This window comes from Mandrillus leucophaeus, unplaced genomic scaffold, assembly GCF_000951045.1.
Source record: "Mandrillus leucophaeus isolate KB7577 unplaced genomic scaffold, Mleu.le_1.0 Scaffold123, whole genome shotgun sequence".
NCBI classification, from domain to species: Eukaryota; Metazoa; Chordata; class Mammalia; order Primates; family Cercopithecidae; genus Mandrillus; species Mandrillus leucophaeus.
The window spans coordinates 5,554,776-5,577,867 of record NW_012100654.1 but is presented as its reverse complement, the minus strand read 5'-3'; the positions used below and the strand labels follow the sequence as shown (position 1 = coordinate 5,577,867).

At 44.3% G+C, this 23,092-nt stretch overlaps 2 protein-coding genes across 3 annotated transcripts in view; one reads left to right on the top strand and one right to left on the bottom strand.

The window, feature by feature from the left end:
* FBXO40 (F-box protein 40) overlaps positions 1–4,035 on the top strand; it is a 34,577-nt gene extending 30,542 nt beyond the window's left edge. The window contains exon 4 of the mRNA XM_011971602.1: positions 2,651–4,035. Within this exon, the coding sequence (XP_011826992.1) occupies positions 2,651–2,866 (216 nt within the window). The 3' untranslated portion in view covers positions 2,867–4,035. The remainder of the gene's footprint in view (positions 1–2,650) is intronic.
* Positions 4,036–7,451: 3,416 nt separating this feature from the next.
* The window catches only part of HCLS1 (hematopoietic cell-specific Lyn substrate 1), a 30,287-nt gene continuing 14,646 nt past the window's right edge, over positions 7,452–23,092 (bottom strand). Inside the window, exons 5-14 of one of the 2 annotated variants that reach the window (XM_011971600.1) lie at positions 22,030–22,140; positions 19,865–19,919; positions 14,390–14,500; positions 13,679–13,734; positions 12,979–13,048; positions 10,875–11,086; positions 9,727–9,831; positions 8,377–8,590; positions 8,158–8,229; positions 7,452–8,037 (exon numbers count right to left, since the gene is read on the bottom strand). In XM_011971600.1, coding sequence (XP_011826990.1) covers positions 7,901–8,037; positions 8,158–8,229; positions 8,377–8,590; positions 9,727–9,831; positions 10,875–11,086; positions 12,979–13,048; positions 13,679–13,734; positions 14,390–14,500; positions 19,865–19,919; positions 22,030–22,140 — 1,143 coding nt within the window. In that variant the 3' untranslated portion in view covers positions 7,452–7,900. The remainder of the gene's footprint in view (positions 8,038–8,157; positions 8,230–8,376; positions 8,591–9,726; positions 9,832–10,874; positions 11,087–12,978; positions 13,049–13,678; positions 13,735–14,389; positions 14,501–19,864; positions 19,920–22,029; positions 22,141–23,092) is intronic. The other variant, XM_011971601.1, reaches the window with a different exon arrangement.

Here is a 23,092-nt window from a genome sequence, read left to right as displayed (position 1 = left end):
GGCTCACCACAACCTCCACCTCCCGGGTTCAAGCAATTCTCCTGCCTCAGCCTCCCGAGTAGCTGGGATTACAGGCATGCACCACCACACCCGGCTAATTTTGTATTTTTAGTAGAGACAGGGTTTCTCTATGTTGATCAGAGTGGTCTCAAACTCCCAACCTCAGGTGATCCACCCCCATCAGCCTCCCAAAGTGCTGGGATTATAGGCGTGAGCCACTGCGCCCAGCCTTAAACAGCTTTTTATGTGCCAAGCAGGGTACTAGGCATGGGAACAGTTGCTGAGAATAAGACTGACTCAAGGAGGTCAGTTTAGTAGAAAAGACAGACCTATGAACACATAAATAGCAATCCAGAGGGTAGTGCCTGTTCATCTGTGTATGTGTGCTGAATATCTTCTGTTTGCTCACAAGACCCATTCTCCATCCTTCTCCACCCTGTCTGTCCCCCAGGAGGCTGACCTGGACAGATTGCCTCAGCTGGCTCCCTTGCCCTCCAGCTTCCAGTGGGGATAACCTAAATGGAGCATGTCAGCAGGAGATGGGAGGGAGGGAAGAATGAGGTTGAAGTATCTATTCTCCTGGTTTCCCCCCTGCATGGTTCCTCCCCTTTGTGATACTTTGAGCAGGTGCTGTCCCTCCACTGAAGGTGGCTTTATCAGGTGGCTCTCTACACAAAATTACTCACTCCGGGATCCAACGACCTTCCTTCTTCTTTTTCAGGCCCAGGGCATAACTCTCTAGGTAGCTGCTCACCCTGGGTGCTGCACTGTATCTCGTGGCTTTCCTATACCCTGTTCTCGCGTCTGTAAATCATTCCTTTAAAAAAAAAATTCTCTTCAAATTACCAAGTCTGAGAGTGCTGCCTGTTCCCTGCTCTGACTCTGATTGGTACAGGAGGCCAACAAATCTCCTCAGTCCCATGTCAACTCATTTTTTAAAACAGTTTTTGCCTTTGATAAAGACATTTTGAAATTCTAAATGAATTTGGCCCACTGATTTCCCCTGGTTCAAATGCTAATTTAATTGTTCAAAAAACACTCTGCTGTATAGATCAAAGAACCCTTCCCTTCAGAAATACCTTGTTCCTTTTCCCCAATAGGTCATGTTTGTTTAAGTGTATTATAACTTCTACCAGCTTGTACCATACTGAAGTGAGGCTCCTAATTCATCATATCCCAGTGCCTGTAGCATCCTTTCTCATGGTAAACATGTTGGTAATATGAACCATTAATTTATGATGCCCATTTAGGTCAATAATTCCATAATCTCACTGTTGAATTTCTTCCTAGTATGTGATATTTGCAAATTGGCATTGGGGAGTTAGAGTTGTTTGCATCTATTTTTATTGATTATGTCTAAAACATTTTGTATGTTTTCCATTATTTATTCCTGAGCAGTCTTCCTCAAAAAGTAATTACAAGACTCTCTCTCTCTCTCTCGTATACGTGCCTGAATTCAAGTGTTAAATAAACACTGACTGCCAACCTGGCACGTATTAGGAGGAACATGAATGAAGACTAACACACTGCCTTCAGAAATAGTATTGTCTAAAAACACCTAACATCAGATGTAAATAATTTAATTTAGATACTAGAAATCCCATTATTTTTTGGCTCAAGTTTGTCCCCAGTTCAATGATGGCTGACCACTCTCAGATATTATTTGGGACAAGCTAATTTCCTTGCAGAAAGAAATAAAGAAAATTTAGTTGGGGCTAAAGGATACTCACATTAGAATGGATTTTTAAAGTAAAAAGAGAAATAGTTCTAAGATCTCAAAGAAACCACTTTTCCTACATAGCAACAAGGACAAGAAACTGCAGGTGAAGTAGTCAGGTTGAAAGAGTACTGGGCTATGCCTACTCACATAACCAGACTTGAAAACGGTGACTTTGCCATTACATCCCAGGTGGAAAGACCAGAGGATATTTCAGAACTCATAGAATTTTCCTATGGGGTTCCCATTCTAGTGAGACTCTTATGAGTTAGAATACTTTAATTTCGAGCAATAGAAAATCAACCTAAAGTGGCATAAACAATAAAGGGAGTTTATTGGATTGTGTAACTAAAAAGTCTAACGGTAATGGCTTCAGGTAAGGCTTGATCTAACAGCTCAAAAAATGTCCCCAAATGACATCTCTTCTTTCTGTTTTTTACCTCTACTTCCTCAATAATGGCTACATTGTAAGATAGTTCTCACTCGGTGGTCCCTGGTGATTGCCGGCAGCTCCTAGGACTTCAGCTTCGCAGTTCAAGTACAGAAAGAAAAAGAGAATCTGCTTTTTGGTATCTCCAACAAAAGTTCTGGAATAAGAATTGCACTGGTACTAATTGTCCTGATTTGAACTGTGCATCTACTCTAAAATTAATCACTTGCTGGTGGAGGAGCAAGGGAGAGTGTGTGTCAATATGCTGATTGGTGTTAGTGATTCTCATAACTACAGGGCTGGTTGGGAAGATTATTGGTTGGCAGGGGGAATTAGGAGTTGGATGCTGGAGAAGGGGCTACCAAACATCTTCAGGAGCCACTAAACACTCTGGAGTCTAAGAATATGAAGAACAGAAGGATATTTCCTTATAGTGCCCAAATAAAGCCAGCCAGAGGGTAACACCCCTATATTCACCTTTGAACTTCTATCTTTTTCAACAGATCTGGCAGTTCAGCAGCCTCTTCTCCAAAATCAAGAGCTGGGAGTTTAATGAAGTCACCTCCATGTCCGAGCACCTGAAGTCCTGTCCTTTCAACATCGTAGAGCACAAAACTGACCCGATTCTTTTGACCAGCATGTGTCAGCCCCGTGAGCAGGCCCGAGAGAGCTTAGTCTCCACCTTTAGAGTCAGACCACGAGGAAGATACGTCTCCTAAAAATGCAGATGCCACCCGATGCACCCTTCTTGGATTTCTTCTCGGAGTTCCTGATGTAGGACAGAGTGTGGTTTTGAGGATTCCCTTCTGTAAACTGCCTATTTGCTTATCAGGGTGTATTGGAACATGCAATGTCCTTCAAAACCTCAACACAAGGCCAAAGAATTTCCTAAGCCATGTCTTGTACCATAGTGACATATTAGTGACTTATTTCCTTTTTTCTTTTTTCTTTTTTCTTTCTTTCTAAAATAGATTGGTCTGAGAAGAAAATAAGTAATTTGAGGCCATTTGGAAGATGGACCCAATTTCTTAAGCGATGAGAGAGCATGAAATTCCATAATCAGTACAGGCCTGTGCTTTTATGGGCTTTTTAGTTTACAGAGCACTTTCAAATTTATGGGACAGGAAATGCAGAATGGGACTAAGGTACAAAGAGTTACTCCCCAGGGAATGCAGGGTGAAGGGAACAAAGCTGGAGGCTCTGGAGCTGGGTCTCTTTTGATGGTCAAGTCCAGGGCTCGTTTTGGCCATTCTACTGCCTCTAGGCCAGGGTAGTTCTAACACAGCCTGACATAGGAGAGCCCCTGACTGAGCATGGCAGCCTTGAAGATACCACAGGCCAAAACATGAGGGGCAGAAATGGGGTCACAGAGTCTGTTGTTAGAATCTTGGCAACATACAGCAGGAAAGCCTTGAGAAATGGGGAGTCCAAAGGAGACACCGTATTTATGGAGAACATTAGGACAAAAAGCCACAAGCCTACTTTGTAACATTTTAATAACTTAAGGGTCAAGATGTTTTTTCCTCAGAAAATTATGTTCTGAGTTAGGCAGAACATAGGCATGGCCCTGGGCCACCCTGTGCTATCTGAAATGACCTCAATACACTAATGCCAACCTCAGCGTCATGCCAGAATGCACAGGGTAGCCCAGGGAGACCACACCTTTGGCAAAGTCCAGACAAGGCCCATTGCAGTTCCTATGGCACCAGTCACCAGCTCCTAGACACCACTTGGGTACCCCATTGGGGTCTTGGAGAGGAAGACATGTGAACCTAATGGCTCCCTGAAATTGCTCCTACCCATCCATATTGCTGGTCATGCATTCAGTCTGACAAAAATGGATGATACTGCTATTTTTGGTAACAAACAGTGAATATTCATAAGAACAAAAGTAAAAGAAAAAAAGACACAGCAGAAACTAGCATCCTCTAAAGCAGGGCTTCTTAAGAGACTTGGAATATTGACATTTTTAAATGGATAATTTTTTTTTTTTTTTGGGTGGGGAGGGGATGGAGTTTCACTCTTGTTGCCCAGGTTGGAGCGCAATGACAATGATCTCGGCTCACTGCAACCTCCACCTCCTGGGTTCAAGCGAATCTCCTGCCTCAGCCTCCTGAGTAGCTGGGATTACACGCCTGGCTAATTTTGTATTTTTAGTAGAGACGGGGTTTCTCCATGTTGGTCAGGCTGGTCTTGAACTCCTGACCTCAGGTGACCTGCCCGCCTTGGCCTCCCAAAGTGCTGGGATTATAGGTGTGAGCCACTGTGCCCAGTCTGAATTGGATAATTATTTGTTGCAAGGGACTGTTCTGTGTGCTACAAGATACTTGGTAGCATCCTTGGCCTATCCATTAAATGCCAGTAGCACCCCCACAGTGGCAACAACCAAAAATGTCACCAGACATTGCTAAAGGTTGGGGAGCAAAATGGCTCCCGGTTGAAAATCCCTAAAGGATGTCATACTAGTGACAATAAGTTAGGATATGCTTATTTTTTGGTGCAGCAAAATCTTATCTCACATAGTCATCCACAATAGTTATGATTTAATACAGCTCTTTATTTATGAAATAGGTTTTAGACACGTGGTGATTTTAAGTTGGGAACCGGATGGAAATGATTTGTTTGGTATGCCTTCATGTCCTTCAGCCACATGCAGGAATGTATCCTTTCCGCTCTCTTTGGTTATACCTGAAGCCAGGAGTGTTGAGTTATTAGCCTTGTGTTTATATTCCTCTCACTGTAATTGGTATCATTTTCCCAGCAGTTCTAGCAGTCCTCAAGCAAGTGGGAAATAGGAAAAGAAAAGGACAGGGATTGTACAGAAGCAGATGATAAAAAATTTAGCCAACAAAAGAAAGAGTCTAGTCAATCTGAGTGCTTGTTATTGCCTGGGTTCTCTCTAAACATGGTTCAGAGCTGGTGTAGATGAAGTAGGTGAAACCTCTGAAAAGAGTGGAGAAGGCAGTAGAGCAAGCCCCAGACCAGAAATACGCTCATCTTTTCATTGTCATGTGCCACTTGGTACTATTTGGTAATGTCACTCTATTTTTCCTGATTCCATCCTTTGGTTTATATTTCATATTTGTATATAAGGCACCATTTTCTAAAAATATGACTAGGGTGTGACCTAAGGTTTTATTCTGTGAAGATGAGTAACTGGAAAGAAGCTAACACTACAGTGGCAAGAAAGGAAGAGAGTTGTCCAGGTGGTAGTTCCACATGTTTTGAATCTAGTCCCTCCTACATGGAGGAAAAAAGCTCCTAAATTCCACTCTGGGTTTGTGATTTTAATAGAAATAGAAAGGGAAACTACAGACCATGGAGATGAAATTCAGGGGCTATGGATGGATAGAGGAGAAAGGTGCTACATAGAGAATGGAGGAGAAAGGTGCTACACAGAGAATAGAGGAGAAAGGTGCTACATAGAGAATGGAGGAGAAAGGTGCTACATAGAGAATAGAGAAGAAAGGTGCTACTTGGAGAAAGGAAGAGGGCAGAGGGCTTTCCCTTCCCAAACTGGGTGGGTGGGGGCAGCCTCAAGAGAGTGGCACTGCCCACAACTGCTTGTGGGTTGTACACTTCAAACTGCACTCTTCCCCTCCAGTTGCTGCCTTCAGAGCCGTGTTGAAGCGCGAGCTTCAATAAGACAAGCACACTTCATAGTGAGAGGGCAGTGGCACCAAAGCCTTTCAGAGCGACTATGGATTAGACAGAAATGATTTGTGAGAGGAAGCTGGAGTGAACGGCATGAATGGCAAGTGTTATCTGACAGAGGCAAGACAGCTAGATGTGGCTTCAGATTTAGAAACAGCTGAGGGAAGCAAAGAGGGACTGTGTACACAGGGAGGGGACACATCTACGGGCAGAGCCCTTGGTGAGTATCATCACCAAGAAAGGCAAGTCCAGAGTAGAGATCAGCTGAACATGGAGGATGGGTCTGTAGAACTGGGCCAGAGAGGACCTTGCTGCCTTAGTAGCATAAGGGTCTGGAAAAGAAGTTTCTGTCTCACAACAAAGGAAAAAGTGAAAAGCAAGGTGGAACTTGAAGATGTGTCACGAAAATCACTATAAAAATCTGATTTATGTGTGATATCAAATCAAACTGAAGTGAAGAATGAGACTGAGTATATCTGTGGTGACTGACCTCTGTATACTAGAAATCTCAGTGTCTCTAGAAGAGGAAATAAAAGCTGCTTTGCACTCTGAAAGGCTAATTGGGTGAATCTTATGAGTTAAGTCTAGAGACAGATGTGTGATTCACAGGCATAGAAGTTGTCGCTGAAACCAAGTGTGTATCATGAACAAAGACCAGAGCACAAGCCAAGCTTGTCCAACCTGCCTTATTGTGGTGTTGTTCTGTTTTGTTTGTTTTATGTTTTTAGCAGCCTGAAGCCATGGTTTTTAGTTTCTATTTCTAGTGATAAGCGGAAAAGAGGAATGAGAAAGGGGCTTTACTGGCCCAACCAGAAACAGAAACTATGAACCCATGACTGAATTCTCTCCCTTGGACACCCTGCTGGGCAGCTCACCAACTCTATGAAGCCCTGGAGCAACTAACTATGGGTCTTAGCAACTCATTCTAGCTCCTCCTTGATTCCAATGCCTTCTCCATCTTTTCTTTTTCTTTCTTTCTTTCTTTTTTTTTTTTGAGACAAGGTCTCACTCTGTCACCCAAGCTGGAGTGCAGTGGTGCGATCACAGCTCACTGAAGCCTTGACTTTGACTTCCCAGGCTCAGGTGATTCTCCCACCTCAGACTACTGAGTACTGGGACTATAGGCCCACACCACCATGCCCAGCCATTGCTCAGGCTGATCTGTTTTGGACTGGGTTTAAAATGCCTAAGGAGGCCAGGTGCAGTGGTTTATGCCTGTAATTCCAGCACTTTGGAGGCTAAGGGGGGGACGATCACCTGAGGTCAGGAGTTCGAGACCAGCCTGGCCAACATGGGGAAATCCCATCTCTATTAAAAATTCAAAAATTAGCTGGGCGTGGTGGCACACACCTGCAGTCACAGCTACTTGGGAGGCTGAGGCAGGAGAATCTCTTGAACCCGGGAAGTGGAGGTTGCAGTAAGCTTAGATCATGCTGCGGCACCCCAGCCTGGGTAACAGAGCAAGACTCCTTCTCAAAAAAAAAAAAAAAAAGTTCAACCTAAGGAAAAGGCCTAGCCTTTGACATCTAGGGTGCAGGAGAATTGGCAGTGGTAAGAGAAAGTCTCCTGGATATGTCTGCAAGAGGAAAGGTTGGAGCCTTAAGATTTGGGGCCATGAGGGCCACACAAAAAGTATTATTTACCTCAGCATACAGGTGAACCATAGTCTCACTTTATTTCGAATTTTAGGACTGAACAGAAAGAAGGTTCAGAGATATTTCTTCAGGGAAGGAAAGTGGGCAAATAGCACAACCAGGCAAACCACACAATCTAGACATACTTTTCCGGGTAAACAAACCAGGAAGCCCAGAGCTCATAGAGGACTAGAGCAGAGCTTGGGGTGGTAGAGAGGTGTTCATGGGGAAGGAGGCAAGACCACAAGAGAAATGTCCACGAGCTCATCCAGGGTAGAGAGGACTCTTGGGGAAGGGGACCTCCTTCCCCATGCTATCTCTGCCCCAAGCCCTTAATGAAGCGGGAGAGGGATGTCTGTCCAGAATCTCATCTGGTTAGACATCTGCAAAAGGAATAGGGAGGGGGTGGAGGCAGAGCCACTTTGGACATGGGAAATCACAGTTGCAGTGGACAGTGAGCTCCAGTCACTCCAGAAGCTTGACATAATTTGCAGGGAAGAGTCCAAAGTGGCCATGGCAACGTCCCCGCCACCAGCCCTCGTCCACCATCTCAATGTCAGTGATTACGTCGTCCGGATCAAAGGAAAGCTCATCACTTCCCTCTGAGGAGAAAGTTGAGGGGATATTAGAATGGTCAGACATGAATGTCTCTTCTCCCACGTCCCCTTGTCTTATATCAGGGGCCTGCAGGTACCAGGCTTCTCAGGCCACTCCCAACCTACCTCCTTGGTAATCATATAGGGCCACAGCTGAGATCCCCAGAGTCCCAGCTCCAACCGGGCAGCCTGATGATCCTGCATAATGAGAAACACAAACATGGTCTCATCAACATGAAGAAGGCAAACAGAGAAAGATCCTACTGGGGCAATGGAGAAATTCTTCTTCCTCTTACCCTCCCCTGGACATGACCAAATTCTCCTGCTTCTTCTCCCATCACTTACCAGCCGGAGCAGAAGAAAAAGAAGAACCTTCAGGCTCGAGCACCTCCTCATAGTCCCCCTCTGGTTCATCCTCCTGCTCATGCCTGTCCATCTCCTCCACATCCTCATAGTCATTCTCGGGCTCGGCCTCAGGCGCTGCTTCATATACTGGCTCTTCTTCTACCTGGAGGCCTTCCAGAGTCCTAGGGGGCAGAGCTGGGGGCTCCTCGTTGTCCTGAGAAGAGACAGTGTGGAGCAGTGTGACTTCCACTCTTCAGGAGGACTCAGTGGAGGAGTAAGACCCCTGCCCTTCACCACCCTGCCTCTTCTCCCCTCCACCCTTGCCTCCATCTAACAGACTGTCCTGGGGAACATAGCCTTTCATCCATCTTCATTCCTCAACCTCCTCCCACACCCACTCACCCAAAACACATTCCAGAGACAATGGGAAGAGAATGTAAAAGGTGTGAGGGGAGGGAAGTAGAAAGCGAGTCAGATTCTTTGGGAGGCCAAGAAAACATTGAAGCAAAAGCACATTGTTGAGCTACCACAGCTAGGATAACCAGCTGTCCTAATTTGCCCAGGACTGAGGAGTTTCCCAGAAGGCAGGGTAGGGTCTTCAGTGCTGACACCAGAACAGTGCAAGGAAAACAAGGATGGTTGGCCACCCTGCACAGCCCACCTTCCTAAGACTGGAGGAGATGGGGTGAGGGCAGAGAATCTTTTTTTTTTTTTCTTTTTTTTGAGATGGAGTCTCGCTCTGTCGCCCAGGCTGGAGTGCAGTGGCGCAATCTCGGCTCACTGCAAGCTCCACTCCCGGGTTCACGCCATTCTCCCGTCTCAGCCTCCTGTGTAGCTGGGACTACAGGTGCCCGCCACCACGCCCGGCTAGTTTTTTGTATTTTTTAGTAGAGACGGGGTTTCACCGTGCTAGCAAGGATGGTCTCGATCTCCTGACCTCGTGATCCGGCCATCTTGGCCTCCCAAAGTGCTGGGATTACAGGCGTGAGCCACCACGCTTGGCCCATCTTCATTCTTTTTTTTTTATTTTATATATTTTTTGAGACAGGGTCTCACTCTGCTGCCCTGGCTGGAGCATAGTGGTGAGATCATAGCTTACTGTAGCCTCAAACTCCTGGGCTCAAACGATCCTCCTGCCTCAGCCTCCCGAGTAGCTGGGACTACAGGCCCCCGCCACCACACCCCGCTAATTTTTTGTATTTTTAGTAGAGACGGGGTTTCACCGTGCTAGCAAGGATGGTCTCGATCTCCTGACCTCGTGATCTGCCCGTCTCAGCCTCCCAAAGTGCTAGGATTACAGGTGTGAGCCACCGCACCCGGCCGGCAGAGAATCTTTGAAAGTTTGCTTACCTCCAGGAGAGTCTGCCTAACGGGCAGCAATGGCACTGGGTGTTCCCTGCTGGTTCTCACAGGCTCAGGCTCTGATGATGGAGGAGTCCCAGCTGGAGGCCAGGCCTGTGGAGAATGAAGCATCTCTCAAGTAAGCAAGCCTCCATCTTCACTCTTTTTTTTTGTTTTGTTTTGAGACAGACTCTTGCTCTGTAGCCCAGGCTGGAGTGCAGTGGCACGATAGCTCATTGCAACCTCCGCATCCCAGGTTCAGGCGATTTTCCTGCCTCAGCCTCCTGAGTAGCTGGGAATACAGGCACGGGCCACCATGCCTGGTTAATTTTTGTATTTTTAGTAGAGACAGGGTTTCACTATGTTAGTCAGGCTGGTCTTGAACTCCTGATCTCCTGACCTCGTGATCCGGCCATCTTGGCCTCCCAAAGTGCTGGGATTACAGGCGTGAGCCACCACGCTTGGCCCATCTTCATTCTTTTTTTTTTATTTTATATATTTTTTGAGACAGGGTCTCACTCTGCTGCCCTGGCTGGAGCATAGTGGTGAGATCATAGCTTACTGTAGCCTCAAACTCCTGGGCTCAAACGATCCTCCTCTCCAAGTCTCCCAAGTAGCTGGGACTATAGGCACGCACCACAATGCCCAGCTAATTAAAAAAATTTTTTTTATAGAGACAGGGTCTTACTATGTTGCCCAGGTTGGTCTAGAACTCCTGGCTTCAGGTGGTCCTCTTAACTTGGCCTCCCCAAGTGCTAGGATTACAGGCATAAGCCACCACACCATGCATGTCTTCACTGCTACATTTACCAGGAACACCCTCTCCTGCTCTCCGCCAACTCAAATGGAACTCATCCCTCAAGATGAGCTCCAACCTGAAGTGACGGCCCCTTCCTCATAGTTCCTACAGCAATAATTGGCTGTGCTGGCTGGTGACTTGCTTTCTGTTGTACTATGTAAATCTTGAGGGTTTTTTTCTGACATTCTGATAGGAGGTCCAGTTACAGTCAGACTGAAGTCTTCTAAAGACAGAGACAACAGACCCTGCCTAACCCAGGGGAGGCCTTTGCCTTATTTTCTGCCAATGGTTTGGACCCCTTAGGCTCCTGTCTGGGCAAGAGATCCCGGATGTGGATCCCAGCGGGCCAGGCACTCACCTCTGAGGAGATTTTCTTGGGCAGTGGGGCCGGTACTGTGGGCTCTTCCGTAGCTATCACTGGCTGTGGAGCCTCAGGGCTCATCTTTGTCAAAGCCTTTCGCTCCTGTTGCCTCCTGGCCACCTGCTGTGCCTTCTCCTCTTCCTCTCGCTTCCTCTTCTCCTCAGCCATGGACTCAAATTTCGCCTTCAGCCCACGAGCACCACTAGAAGCTGCAGACACAGGCAAGAAGAATTAGGGTTGTCTTGGATGGGAGGGTGGGGAAGAGCATGGCACTTGAAGGAAGAAGGGGAATCAGTTAAATATCCAGGAGGAGGGATTTGTGGGACAGGAAGGTAAAGAGGTATTGACAGAGGAACAAGGGGATTATAGGAGGATGGCATAGCCCTGAAGCCTGGATTTTTTTTTTTTTTTTTTTTTTTTTTTTTTTGAGACGGCGTTTCACTTTTGTTGCACAGGCTGGAGTGCAATGGAGCGATCTCGGCTCACTGCAATCTCCGCCTCCCAGAAATCAGGCGATTCTCCTGCCTCAGCCTTCCTGAGTAGCTGGGATTACAGGCATGCGCCACCACGCCGGCTAATTTTGTATTTTTAGTAGAGACAGGGTTTCTCCATGTTGGCCAGGCTGGCCTCCAACGTTAGACCTCAGATGAGCCACCCGCCTCGGCCTCCCAAAGTGCTGGGATTACAGGTTTGAGCCACTGCGCCCAGGGAAGCCTGGATTTTTATAAAGCCATGCTATGTGACCTCGTGTCTTTTTGTTTTGTTTTGTCTTGTTTTGAGACAGGGTCTTAGCCCAGGCTGGAGTGCAGTGGTGCAGGCATGGCATACTGCAGCCTCAGCCTCCCAGGCTCAAGCAATCCTCCTACCTCAGCCTCTGGAGTAGTTGGGACCACAGGTGTGCACCCCCACACCCGGCTAATTTTTGTATTTTTTGTAGAGAGGGGATCTTGCTGTGTTGCCCAGCCTCATCTTGAACTCCTGGGTTCAAGTGATTCTCCTACTTCAGTCTCCCAAAGTGCTGGGATTGCAGGTGTAAGCCACCATGCCCAGCCCACCTGTGTCCTTTCTAAATTGTAAACTTTGGGCTTCCAACCAGCATCCTCCCCTGTCCATATTCCATAAATCTGTATGCCTTCTTCAAGCCACCACTCATCCTCAACCCCATCCGAAGCTCCTATCCCTATGTGTCCTTCCCAAGTGGTTCCCCACAAATGTTCCCACGCCACCCCACCCCCGCTCCACGCCACACTTTGTTCTCTGCCTCCAGTTCCTTCCCCGACATCACTCTTTCTATCCACTTGACTTGGTTCTTTCTCTCTCTTTCTTTCTTTCTTTCTTTCTTTCTTTCTTTCTTTCTTTCTTTCTTTCTTTCTTTCTTTCTTTCCTTTCTTCCTTCCTTCCTTCCTTCCTTCCTTCCTTCCTTCCTTCCTTTTTTTCTTTCTTTCTTTCTCTCTCTCTTCTTTCTTTCTTTCTCTTTCTTTCTTTCTTTCTTTCTTTCTTTCTTTCTTTCTTTCTTTCTTTCTTTCTTTCTTTCTTTCTTTCTTTTTCTTTCTTTCTTTCTTTTTCTTTCCTTCCCTCCCTCCATCCCTCCCTCCCTCCCTCCTTCCTTCCTTCCTTCCTTCGTCTGTCTCTCTCTTTCTTTCTTTCCTTCTTTCTTTCTTTTTATAGAGTCTCACTCTGTCACCCAGGTTGGAGTTCAGTGGCATGATCTCAGCTCACTCCAATTTCCACCTCCTAGGTTCAAGCAATTCTCCTGCCTCAGCCTCCCAAGTAGCTGGGATTACAGGCATGCACCACCATGCCTGGCTAATTTTTGTATTTTTTATAAAGATGGGGCTTCCCCAGGTGGTCCAAGCTATTCTTAAACTCCTGAGCTCAAGCAATCCTCCCATCTTAGCCTCCCGAAGTGCTGGGATTACAGGCGTGAGCCCCACCTTACCTGATTTTTCTAGGAGAGACAGAATCTGGGAATATGAGGATAGGGATCAGGTCTACCTCAGCTAATCTAGGTAGTTAAAGGCATGGAGGATATAGGCTGGGGAAGAAAAAGAATGAGGGAGAAGGAAGTGAGGTGCATGGAGAGTGAATCACTAAGCCTCACCGGCTTCTATGGGCGTCGTCTTCTTATAAGCTGTGGTTGGGGCCTCCATTTCATTGAAGCCGACAGCGCTCTGCAGGCAGGAGAACAGCGCGTGTGTTGCGGGAGAGAGGCAGGGGTATTGGTGACCTGGAGGTGGTATTGGGGGTTGGGGACCACTATAGGAGGTATCCCTAACCATTGGATGCTCAACAGCTGGACAGCATGTTCCAATGTTGTTTTGTGGTAGAGAGGGGGTAAAGAAGTTCTTAACTGTTGGGTTCAGCTCCCCCTTTCGAAAGCTCAGTGACCTTAGAATCTCACGTCTCCAAGCCCAGTTGCCTAAAATGTAGCAGGGCCCGTGGCCAGTGCATGAGGAGGAACTACTATAGGGAGGACCGTGGCATGGGGTGGGAAGAGACTTAAGATTGGGTTAAGCAATACGAAGAAATCAATACAATTTCCAGTCCAACGCCACCTTTCCCTGTGGTTTATCTGTGTCTCTGTATGCCTCTCCCACCGTCCTCAGTCAAAGCTCAGGCTTTGGAAGACATACCCCTTAGATGCTGAGGGCAGTCAGTGGGGAGTGCAGGACAGCAGCAGGACAGGCTCTGTGTGCCCAGCACCACCATCCCCTCCCTCTCCCAGCCTTCTTCACACTTTTCTCTGCTCACTTTCCTAAACTTAGAGAACTTCTTAAGACATTGGTGTTCTGGTGCTTTACCTTATCCACTCGGTCCTTCTGGATTCCATACTGGCCACCAAAGCCCTTGGCATAATCTGCAGGACAGAAAGTTCCGAGTTATAGGAGATCAAAATGCCGGGAATGGGTAGTAAGAAGAATCAGTGGGAAGAAAAACAGGAATGTGGAAAACAGACATAGGAGGAAATGTGAGAATCAGAGGATAGAGGGAGGCATGGATGGGAAGAGAGGAAACAGATGGGGAAAATTCTGGGAGAGAATGGAGAAGAGAATGATGGAAATAGGGAAACATGGAAAGCGGAAAGCAACAGATAAGGAAAAATGTAAAAGAAATAGGAAAAAAATACAGAGGGCACTCCAGTCATCCCTATGGGTTCCAGGGAAGCAGTAAACCTCTTTATCCTCTGTGAGGACAGCAGAGAGCCCTGTAAGACTCATGGCAAACCATCCCCTGACCATCACCTAGCCTGTCTGTCCTCATTCCTTCCTCAATGCTCCCTTCTCTCTCACCTCCCTCCTAGGCCCTGCTCTTAATCCTGCTATTTTCCTCTCCACCTCTCCTCTCTTCCCTCACTACCACCATCCATCCCCTACATGTGCTTACTGCCTGTGCACCCCCTGCTCTGCACATCTGCCCCCTCTGTATTCTGGGGCCCCTGGGTGAGCTTCCAGAAAGGAAGGAAGGAGAGCCCTGTGCTGTCTGTGACTTTCCCCCTTCCAACCCCAACTCACCTCGCTGGGACTCGTGTTTCTCCGTCTCTCCCTTGTAGTCATATCCCAGAGCTGCTTTGTCCCGTTTATCCTTCTCCACCCCATACCGGCCACCAAAGCCACGAGAGTAATCTGCGGTCAAAGGAGCAGTCATGAGAGCCCACCCTTAGGCTCCAGCACACAGGGAAGCGCTGGAGAAGAGAGGTCAGCAGGAATGCGTGCAGAGTGTTAGGGGCCTGGGGAAAGAGCAAGGCTTGAATATAGGGGAATTAAAGAGAAACCGTGACTTAAGTAGTCTTTGAATTGAATATTGCTTACTTTTTCCCTCTCTTCTCTCATTTCCATGCCAAGATGAGAAGAACATTCCCATTTTCTCCCTTCTTCTTCAAGAAGGGGCAAGTATAGAGAGTGAGGAGATTGCAGGAAAAAAAAGGCAGATACATGAAATGTATGCCTTTCCCCTACTCCCATATAAGCACATAGAAATGTCAGATAAAACATAACACTTTTGTTTTAAAGAGTGAAGCTCAGGCTGGGCACGGTGCTTATGCCTGTAATCCCAGCACTTTAGGGGCCAAGGCAGGCGGATCACCTGAGGTCAGAAGTTTGAGACCAGCCTGGCCAAAATGGGGAAACCCTGTCTCTACTAAAAAATACAAAAATTATCCAGGCATGGTGATGTGTGCCTGTAGTCCCAGCTACTCGGGAGGCTGAGGCAGGAGAGAATCACTTGAACCCAGGAGGTGGAGGTTGCAGTGAACCGAGATTGCACCATTGCACTCCAGCCTAGGTGACAGAGCGAGACTCCATCTCAAAAAAATAAAAATAAAAAGTGAAACTCAGAAGAAAGGAAGGAAAAAATTCTGGCTCCAGAAACCAGAAACAAAGAGATGAATCAAAGCTGTATGTGTGAGGGTAATTATGAACTGACACCACAGAAAACCCAAGGGCATTTTGGGGGGATTTTTTTGTTTGATTTTAGAGGCAGGCTCTTGCTCTTTTGCCCAGGCTAGAGTGCAGGGTACAATCATGGCTCACTGTAACCTTGAACTCCTGGGGTCAAGCAATCCTCCTGAGTCCCTGGGACCACAGGCACATGTCACCATGCCTCGCTAATTTAAAAAAAGTCTGTAGTGATGGGATCTCACTATGTTGCCCAGTCTAGCCTTAAACTCCTGGGCTTAAAGGACCCACCCCCCTCAGCCTCCCAAAGTGCTGTGATTCCATGTGTGAACTACCACACCTGTCAGATTTTAAATTCCAAATGTAATGAACAGGGATTAGGGTCGAGGCTCTGCGATTCTAATTTCCATATAAGAATGGGGGAAGAGGGAAGAAAGCCAGAAACGAAGCTCTGTCCACTCCTGTAAGAGAGTGCTAGAAAAATTCTACTCATTTACCCAGGAAAATCATGAGGGGGGCTTGTAGCCTGTTCAACATTTGATAAGGGGAAAATTTGCTTCTTAAGACATGGAAACTCTAAGCCTACATCTGAGTGTAGAGTGCAAATACACATTTTTTTTTTTTTAACTACTTATGTGATGCAGGAATTCTAAGCTGAGAAATTAACTAAATACTGATCCAGGAAAATATATATTGTTGAAAGAGTAAGCATAAGAAAGATGGCATGAATATGAGACAAAGTTATCTCAAGACAAAATGCATTCTAAGAGACGAGAGACATGCTACAATGATAAAAGAACAATACCTTTCATCGGGAATATGTATGCTGGCATAAACCTATTCACAGAACCAAAATTCATGAAGCTCTCAAATAAAAGAAAAATGTAAAAAGCCAGGTGTGGTGAATGCCTGTAGTCCTAGCCTCTCAGAAGGCTGAGGCAGGAGGATGGCTTGAGCTCAGGAGTTTGAGACCAGCCTGAGAAACATAGCAAGACTCCAACACACACACACACACACACACACACACACACAAATAATGCAAAAGCTGACAGAAGTAGAAAGAGAAACAGACAAACCTGTAACAGTAGTTGAAATTTTTAACACCACTCTTCCATTAATTGATAGATATTTTAGGCAAAAAGGAATCAGTAAAATTATAGAAGATACAGACATTATCAATTAATAAGACCTAATTGACTCTTATACAACACTATACCCCAAAATACAGAATACACTTTTTTTCATGCATATAGAACAGAACATTGACCAAATAGACCATGTGCCGGTCCATAAGTCTCTAAGACAGTAAGTCTCAGTACATTTCAAAAGACTGAAATATTAGATATCATATTCTGATCACAATAGAATTAAAGTAAAAGTCAATACCAATAAAATCATCTAGAAAATTTCCCTGATACTTAGAAAATTAGTAACAACTTTTAAATAATACATGTGTCAAAGAAGAAATTACAAGGGAAATAAGAAAATATTTTTAACTGAATTTTTTTGTTTTTGCTTTTGTTTTTGTTTTTGAGACAGGGTCTCACTCTGTTACCCAGGCTGAAGTGTAGTGGCACAATCATGGCTCGCTGCAGCCTCAACCTCCTGGGCTCAAGCGATCCTCCCACATTAGCCCCCTGAATAGCTGGGACCACAGGTTTGTGATGAATGAAAATTACAATACATATAGTATTTGTTGAATGTAGCAAATGGTTGTAGTGAATGTAGTGTTTAGAGGGAAATGTATAGTTTTTTAAGTGCCCATATAGTAAAGGAAGGCTTAAAATCAATTATCTAAGTTTCTACCTTAAGAGGCTACAAAAAGAACAAACTAAATCAACACTAAGTAGAAGAAAAACATAATAAAGATATGAGCAGAAACCAATACATTTTTTAAAACAGGTAAACAATAGAGAAAATTAGCAAAGCCAAAAGCTTGTTCTTTGGAAAGAATAATAAAATTGATGAAATTCTAGTAAGAACAATTAAAAAGAGAAAAAACACAAATAAATAAGATCAGAAATGAAAATACTCATTTCATATCACTAGAAATCTTACAGAAGTTAAAAAGAAGAGACTATTATAAATGAATTTATGCCAATAAATCTGACAACACAGACAAAATGAACAAAGTCCTTGAAAAGCACAACATACCATAACCAACTTAAAAAACAGAAAGACTTGAACTCCATGGGAAAAAATAATAATAAAGGAAAAAAAAGTCCATTACTATTAAGACCTCTAAAGTTGAGCCAGAAGTAGAGGCAATATTTCCCTGGATGAGGTACTTACTAAACCCAGGGCACATGAAATTTTCATAAAACAAATATCCCTCTCCTTCACTCAAATAAGTTTATAAACAAAGATTACGAACCATCAAGGAAATAAATAACCGTGAGAAACAGCAGATTAGTCAGAAGAACTCACACAGCCAAGAACTCCAAATAATATAAAATATGAAAGAAACTATAAAGTACATGTTTAAAATAATTAAAGAGCTTAAAGAAGTGGTACAGGGAACCATAATGAAACTATAATGTCTTACGGAAAATGAATCAGCAGATATGCAATAGAACTGAAAGAAACTCCAGAAATGAAAATATCTGATGTGGTGGCTCATGCCTGTAATCCCAGCACTTTGGGAGGCCAAGATGGGAGGATCACTTCAGCCCAGGAGTTTGAGGCCAGCCTGGGCAACATAATGAGACTTTATCTAAAAAAAAGAGAGGGAAGGGAAGGGGGGAGGGAAGGGAAGGGGAGGGAAGGGAAGGGGAGGGAAGGGAAGGGGAAGGAAGGGAAGGGGAGGGGAGGGAAGATATTTGAAAGAAAGTTTAAAATGTAATGGACAGTTTAAATAATAATAAAATACAGCTAAAGAGAGAATTAGTGAACTTAACCTAGATCTAAAGGAATAACCCAGAATGCGGCTCAGGGACATAAAGAGAAGAAAGAAGAGGTATTATTCAAAGAGAAAATGCCTGAGAACTTTCTATAATGAAAGTCACATCTGAGGTTGGAAAAGAGCAGTAAGTCCCATATAGGATAATAAAAGTAGATCTAACATCTAGACACACCCTAATAATAGAGCAGAATATCAGAGACCAAAAGAAAATCTTTAATTTAAAAAACCCAGAGATACAAGACATGTTACCTACTCAGGAATGATAGTCTGACACAACAGAGATGTCAGAGACAATAAAATAAGATCTTCAAAGTGATGAAGGGAAAATAAAAATGAAGAATGATGCAAAATAAAGACTTTTTCAAAGACTGAAAGCTCTTTCACAGACTCATTAAAAGAATTATCAATGGATATATTTTAGCAAGAAGGGAACAGAAGACGCAAAGGTGAAACAAAGAAATACAATAAGCAATGATGAGTTAGGAAATAGAAGATGCAAAGGTGAAACAAAGAAATACAATAAGCAATGTTGAGTTACGAAACAGGTAAATACCTTGGTCAATTTAAATAAGCATTTACTAGGTAATAATAATGATTCATTTTTGTGGGGTTTATAAGATGGGACCAATAATAAGATGGAATGAGATGGAACCAATATACTGAAGGACAACAATATGGTTGGTTAAAAAGAATGTAGTTAAAATGTTCTATGTTTCACATATACTCAGGAAGAGATTGTGATTAATTTTAAATTTAAGTCAAAGATGTATGTTAAAATTTGGCAATAACCTTCTAAAATAAAGGAATAGAAAACCTTATTTTCGATCCATTAGAGAAAAAAGAGGGATTCAAAAACTTGATCAATATTATAGAAAGCAATCATGGAGAAAAAGAGAAGCAAGTACACACTGGGTTTAAAAAGCATATAAAATAGGTCTGGGTACGGTGGCTCACACCTGTAATCCCAGCACTTTGGGAGGCCGAGGCGGAGGATCACGAGGTCAGGACATAGAGACCATCCTGGCTAATACGGTGAAACCCCATCTCTACTAAACATACAAAAAAAAATTAGCCAGGAGTGGTGGCAGTCACCTGTAGTCCCAGCTACTCGGGAGGCTGAGGCAGGAGAATGGCGTGAACCTGGGACGCAGAGCTTGCAGTGAGCCGAGATCGCGCCACTGCACTCTAGCCTGGGTGACAGAGCAAGACTTCCTCTCAAAAAAACAAAAAAGCAAAACAAAACAAAAGTATATAAAATAGCGCTGGGTGCGGTGGCTCATGCCTACAATTCCAGCACTTTGAGAGGGCGAGAGGGGAGAATCACTTGAGCCAAAATGTTTGAGACTGCCTGGGCAACATAGTGAGACTCCATCTCTAGAAAGAATAAAAAATTAGCCAGGCATGGTGGTGCACACCTGTAGTCACAGCTACTCAGAACACTGAGGTGGGAGGATCGCTTGAGCCCAGGAAGTCAAAGTTGCAGTGACCTGTGATTGTGCCACTGCACTCCCGCCTGGGTGACAGTGCAAGACTCTGTCTCAAAAACAAACAAATGAACAAAAAGTAAATAAAATAGTGGTGAGCTGGGTCATGGAAGTTAAAGAACTGATCACAACTGTTGGAAGATAAATTCTTAGCAGAAGAGCCTGCCAGTCAGATTGCTGAGGCTGAGTGAAGTCCAGTGTCCTTGCCTTTCTGAGATGTGTGCTTCTCCACTTCTCCTTTATAATCAAAGCCGACTGCTGACTACAGAGAAGAGGAGAGAGAATTGGTTAGAATCAGAGCTGACAGGTTTTCCCCTTCCTGACCTCCCCTTACTCCCAGCCAGTCCCAGAGGCAGTTTGTAGGGGCTTCAGGCTGAGTATGGGTGTTTAATGTAGAAACAGGCTGGTATGGACACAAGAGACTACACAGAGCGATGAACATTGGCCCTGGACACAGACGGTTCTAGGTTCAAACCCTACATCCCCTATTTATAGTTGTTGAAGTTTAGGCATGTTCCTTTATATCACTAAGCCCCAGTCTCTTTTAATATAAAATCAGGAGAGGCATGTCTGTCTTATCTACCTCGACTGTAAAATGAGAGAAATGATCCCTCTTCATTTGGGATATCACGAGAACTAAATGGGACAAGGTAAAGTGTCTACTTAGGTTCATTCGCTAACTTAGTGCTTTCTAACGAATCCTCACAAAAGTGAAATGTAATACCTAGAAAAGCGCCTTGTAAAGTATAAATCACTCTGTTCATGAAGAGACATTACCCTATTCCCAGTTGATAATGCTGTACCTCTTCTCTTTCATTACTCAATAATGGAAACACAATATGTGGATTTTGGTGGGATAACTGCAACCAGGAGAGTCTGGATCCTAGCCAGCTCCGGGACTGGACATGTTGCCCAGATACTCAACATTACCGCAGAGTTTTGTTCTCCATCTGGCTCAGGAACTATGGGTATCTGAGCAAGTCTGGGGTTTTGCATTTTAAGAACTAATTAACATGTATTGTTTCTTGATTTACATGACACACTGACTGGGTGATTCCATTTGTGGCTTGTGAGCAAAAGATGTCAGAATCGGAGATTAAGCAAAGGCAGGCAAGGGGGGGGGACAAGATGGAACAGGGAATTCCATCCTGATTCTAGAACATTGCATGCTCCATATTCCACTACTGCCTTCTACATCTTCCCTTAGCTTTGCAGTATGTTTTAAACTTTCCTGATTTTGTTTTTCATGGATTTCCCCCCCATGATGCAAACAATTAATGTTCTAGAACTTAGCTTTAAGGATTCATGCCCACCTAATTAACAACTGTTGGTAAAAACAAAGAAAAAATCTCAGCTAGCTATGAAGAAGATGTCCTCTCTCTGTGTGCAGCTGCAGGGCAGGAGATACCATTCTGCACCATAAAAAATGAGCTCAAAGAATTTGACCTAATAAGGTGTGGAACTAAAAACATCAATGAGTTATCAATCTTACTCTCCTGTCAACAATATGATGCTGTAATCATATGATACTTTTTTTTCTCTTTAAAACAACATTTTGTTTTGTTTTGTACAAAGGAGTCTTTAAAAACATCTGGACTTTCTAGATTGATGCTAAATCCTGTAAACAGTAACCCTAATTAGTTGTTTAACTTGATTATCTGCTGCCATGGTAGTAATATTTATTATTATTTTTTTATTTTTATTTATTTATTTATTTATTTTTTGAGGCGGAGTCTCGCTCTGTTGCCCAGGCTGGAGTGCAGTGGCAGGATCTCAGCTCACTGCAAGCTCCGCCTCCCGGGTTCCCGCCATTCTCCTGCCTCAGCCTCCCGAGTAGCTGGGACTACAGGCGCCGCCACCACGCTCGGCTAATTTTTTGTGTTTTTAGTAGAGACGGGGTTTCGCCGTGTTAGCCAGGATGGTCTCGATCTCCTGACCTCATGATCCGCCCGTCTCGGCCTCCCAAAGTGCTGGGATTACAGGCTTGAGCCACCGCGCCCGGCTGGTAGTAGTATTTAAACTGACAACTCTGTTTTCCTAAAAGGCATGAGTATTTATATGGTTTTGATGTTAAGCCAAAGAAGAGCTTAGACGATTCTCTGTTCTGTCAAACCAGTGGCTTGAGGAATTCTTCATTCAAACAGACAGTTTGAGAGGCTTCTCCTTATTTGAATCGCTGAGCTCAACATGTGGCTTCCAACATTGGCACCAAGGAACTTGCTGAGGGAGGTATCCCTGTGATGGTGTCAGGTCCTCACAGCATCCACTGCCCTGTCTTCCAACAAAGAAGCATGTGCCTCCATCCAGAGGTGAGTGTGGGCAACTTTCACATGACTGGAGGTGGGTGGTCAGGAGAGAGAGTGATCACTTACCTTGTCTGCCCTGTCCCTCTCAACTCCGTACTTGCCCCCAAAGCCTTTGGCAGCATCCGTCTGAGAAGAGTGCTTCTCCACCTCGGCAACATACTCATGGCCCACTGCACTCTGAGAAGAATCAAGGATGGAGTGAGTGAAATGATAAAAATGACTTTAAAAAAATAAATACAGAGATGGAGTGGGATGTAGGCATGTAAGAAATTCCATTCTGGGTCAGATCTATGGCCTCTGACAGTGGTGCCAAGGAATATGCGATGGGAGAGCAAGGTGACTTTTTCTGGAGACCTGCTCATTCCTGTTCTTCTTTAATGCCATTAGTAATCCTTCATTCTGAACACTCCCATAGGATGGGCTGGGAACCAGGGGATAGAGACTGGATAGACAGAGCAGTGTTTAAATCAGAAACAAAAAGAGCTGAAACAAGAGCATTGTGCAGCAGAACACAGTGTAGTGTGGGGTAGTGTGGAGGAGAGACCAAGGGGACTGATCGGACGCCATAGCCGGGATGGAATTTTCACTAGGAGAGCCAGTGATTTTGTTCTAGATCTTTGCTCCTGTATGGCCATCAAAGTTCAGAAGTGAACTCTGAGCTTTATGCGACATGTAATGTAGGACATATATATAAAAAATCACTAAATACACAGTAAAGAAAATAGTAAAGAGAAGTTGTAACATAGATATAATACATAAACATTTAAAAGCAGCAAATGATTTTAAAACATATTTTTTCCTTCTCCACTTATGCTCCCTGTCTTCTTGGTCTAGGAGTTACAGTGTGGTTAGGGCTACAACAGGCCAGCAGTTCTAATATATAGGCTCTTATTTTCTGCCACGTATATCTTATGTGTTGAGATAAGAAAAATTTGATACAAATAATATGATATTTGTATCAATAATATTGGTCTCAATAATATCAGAGACCAAATGAACACTGTACTTTTGAATGAGTTTTAACTCATGAACCAATAAATGAGTCAAAAAATATATATTTTGATCTAGAACAAAAGTATCTGGGTGTTCTAGTGAAATATTTTATATATACTTAAATATTATATACTAT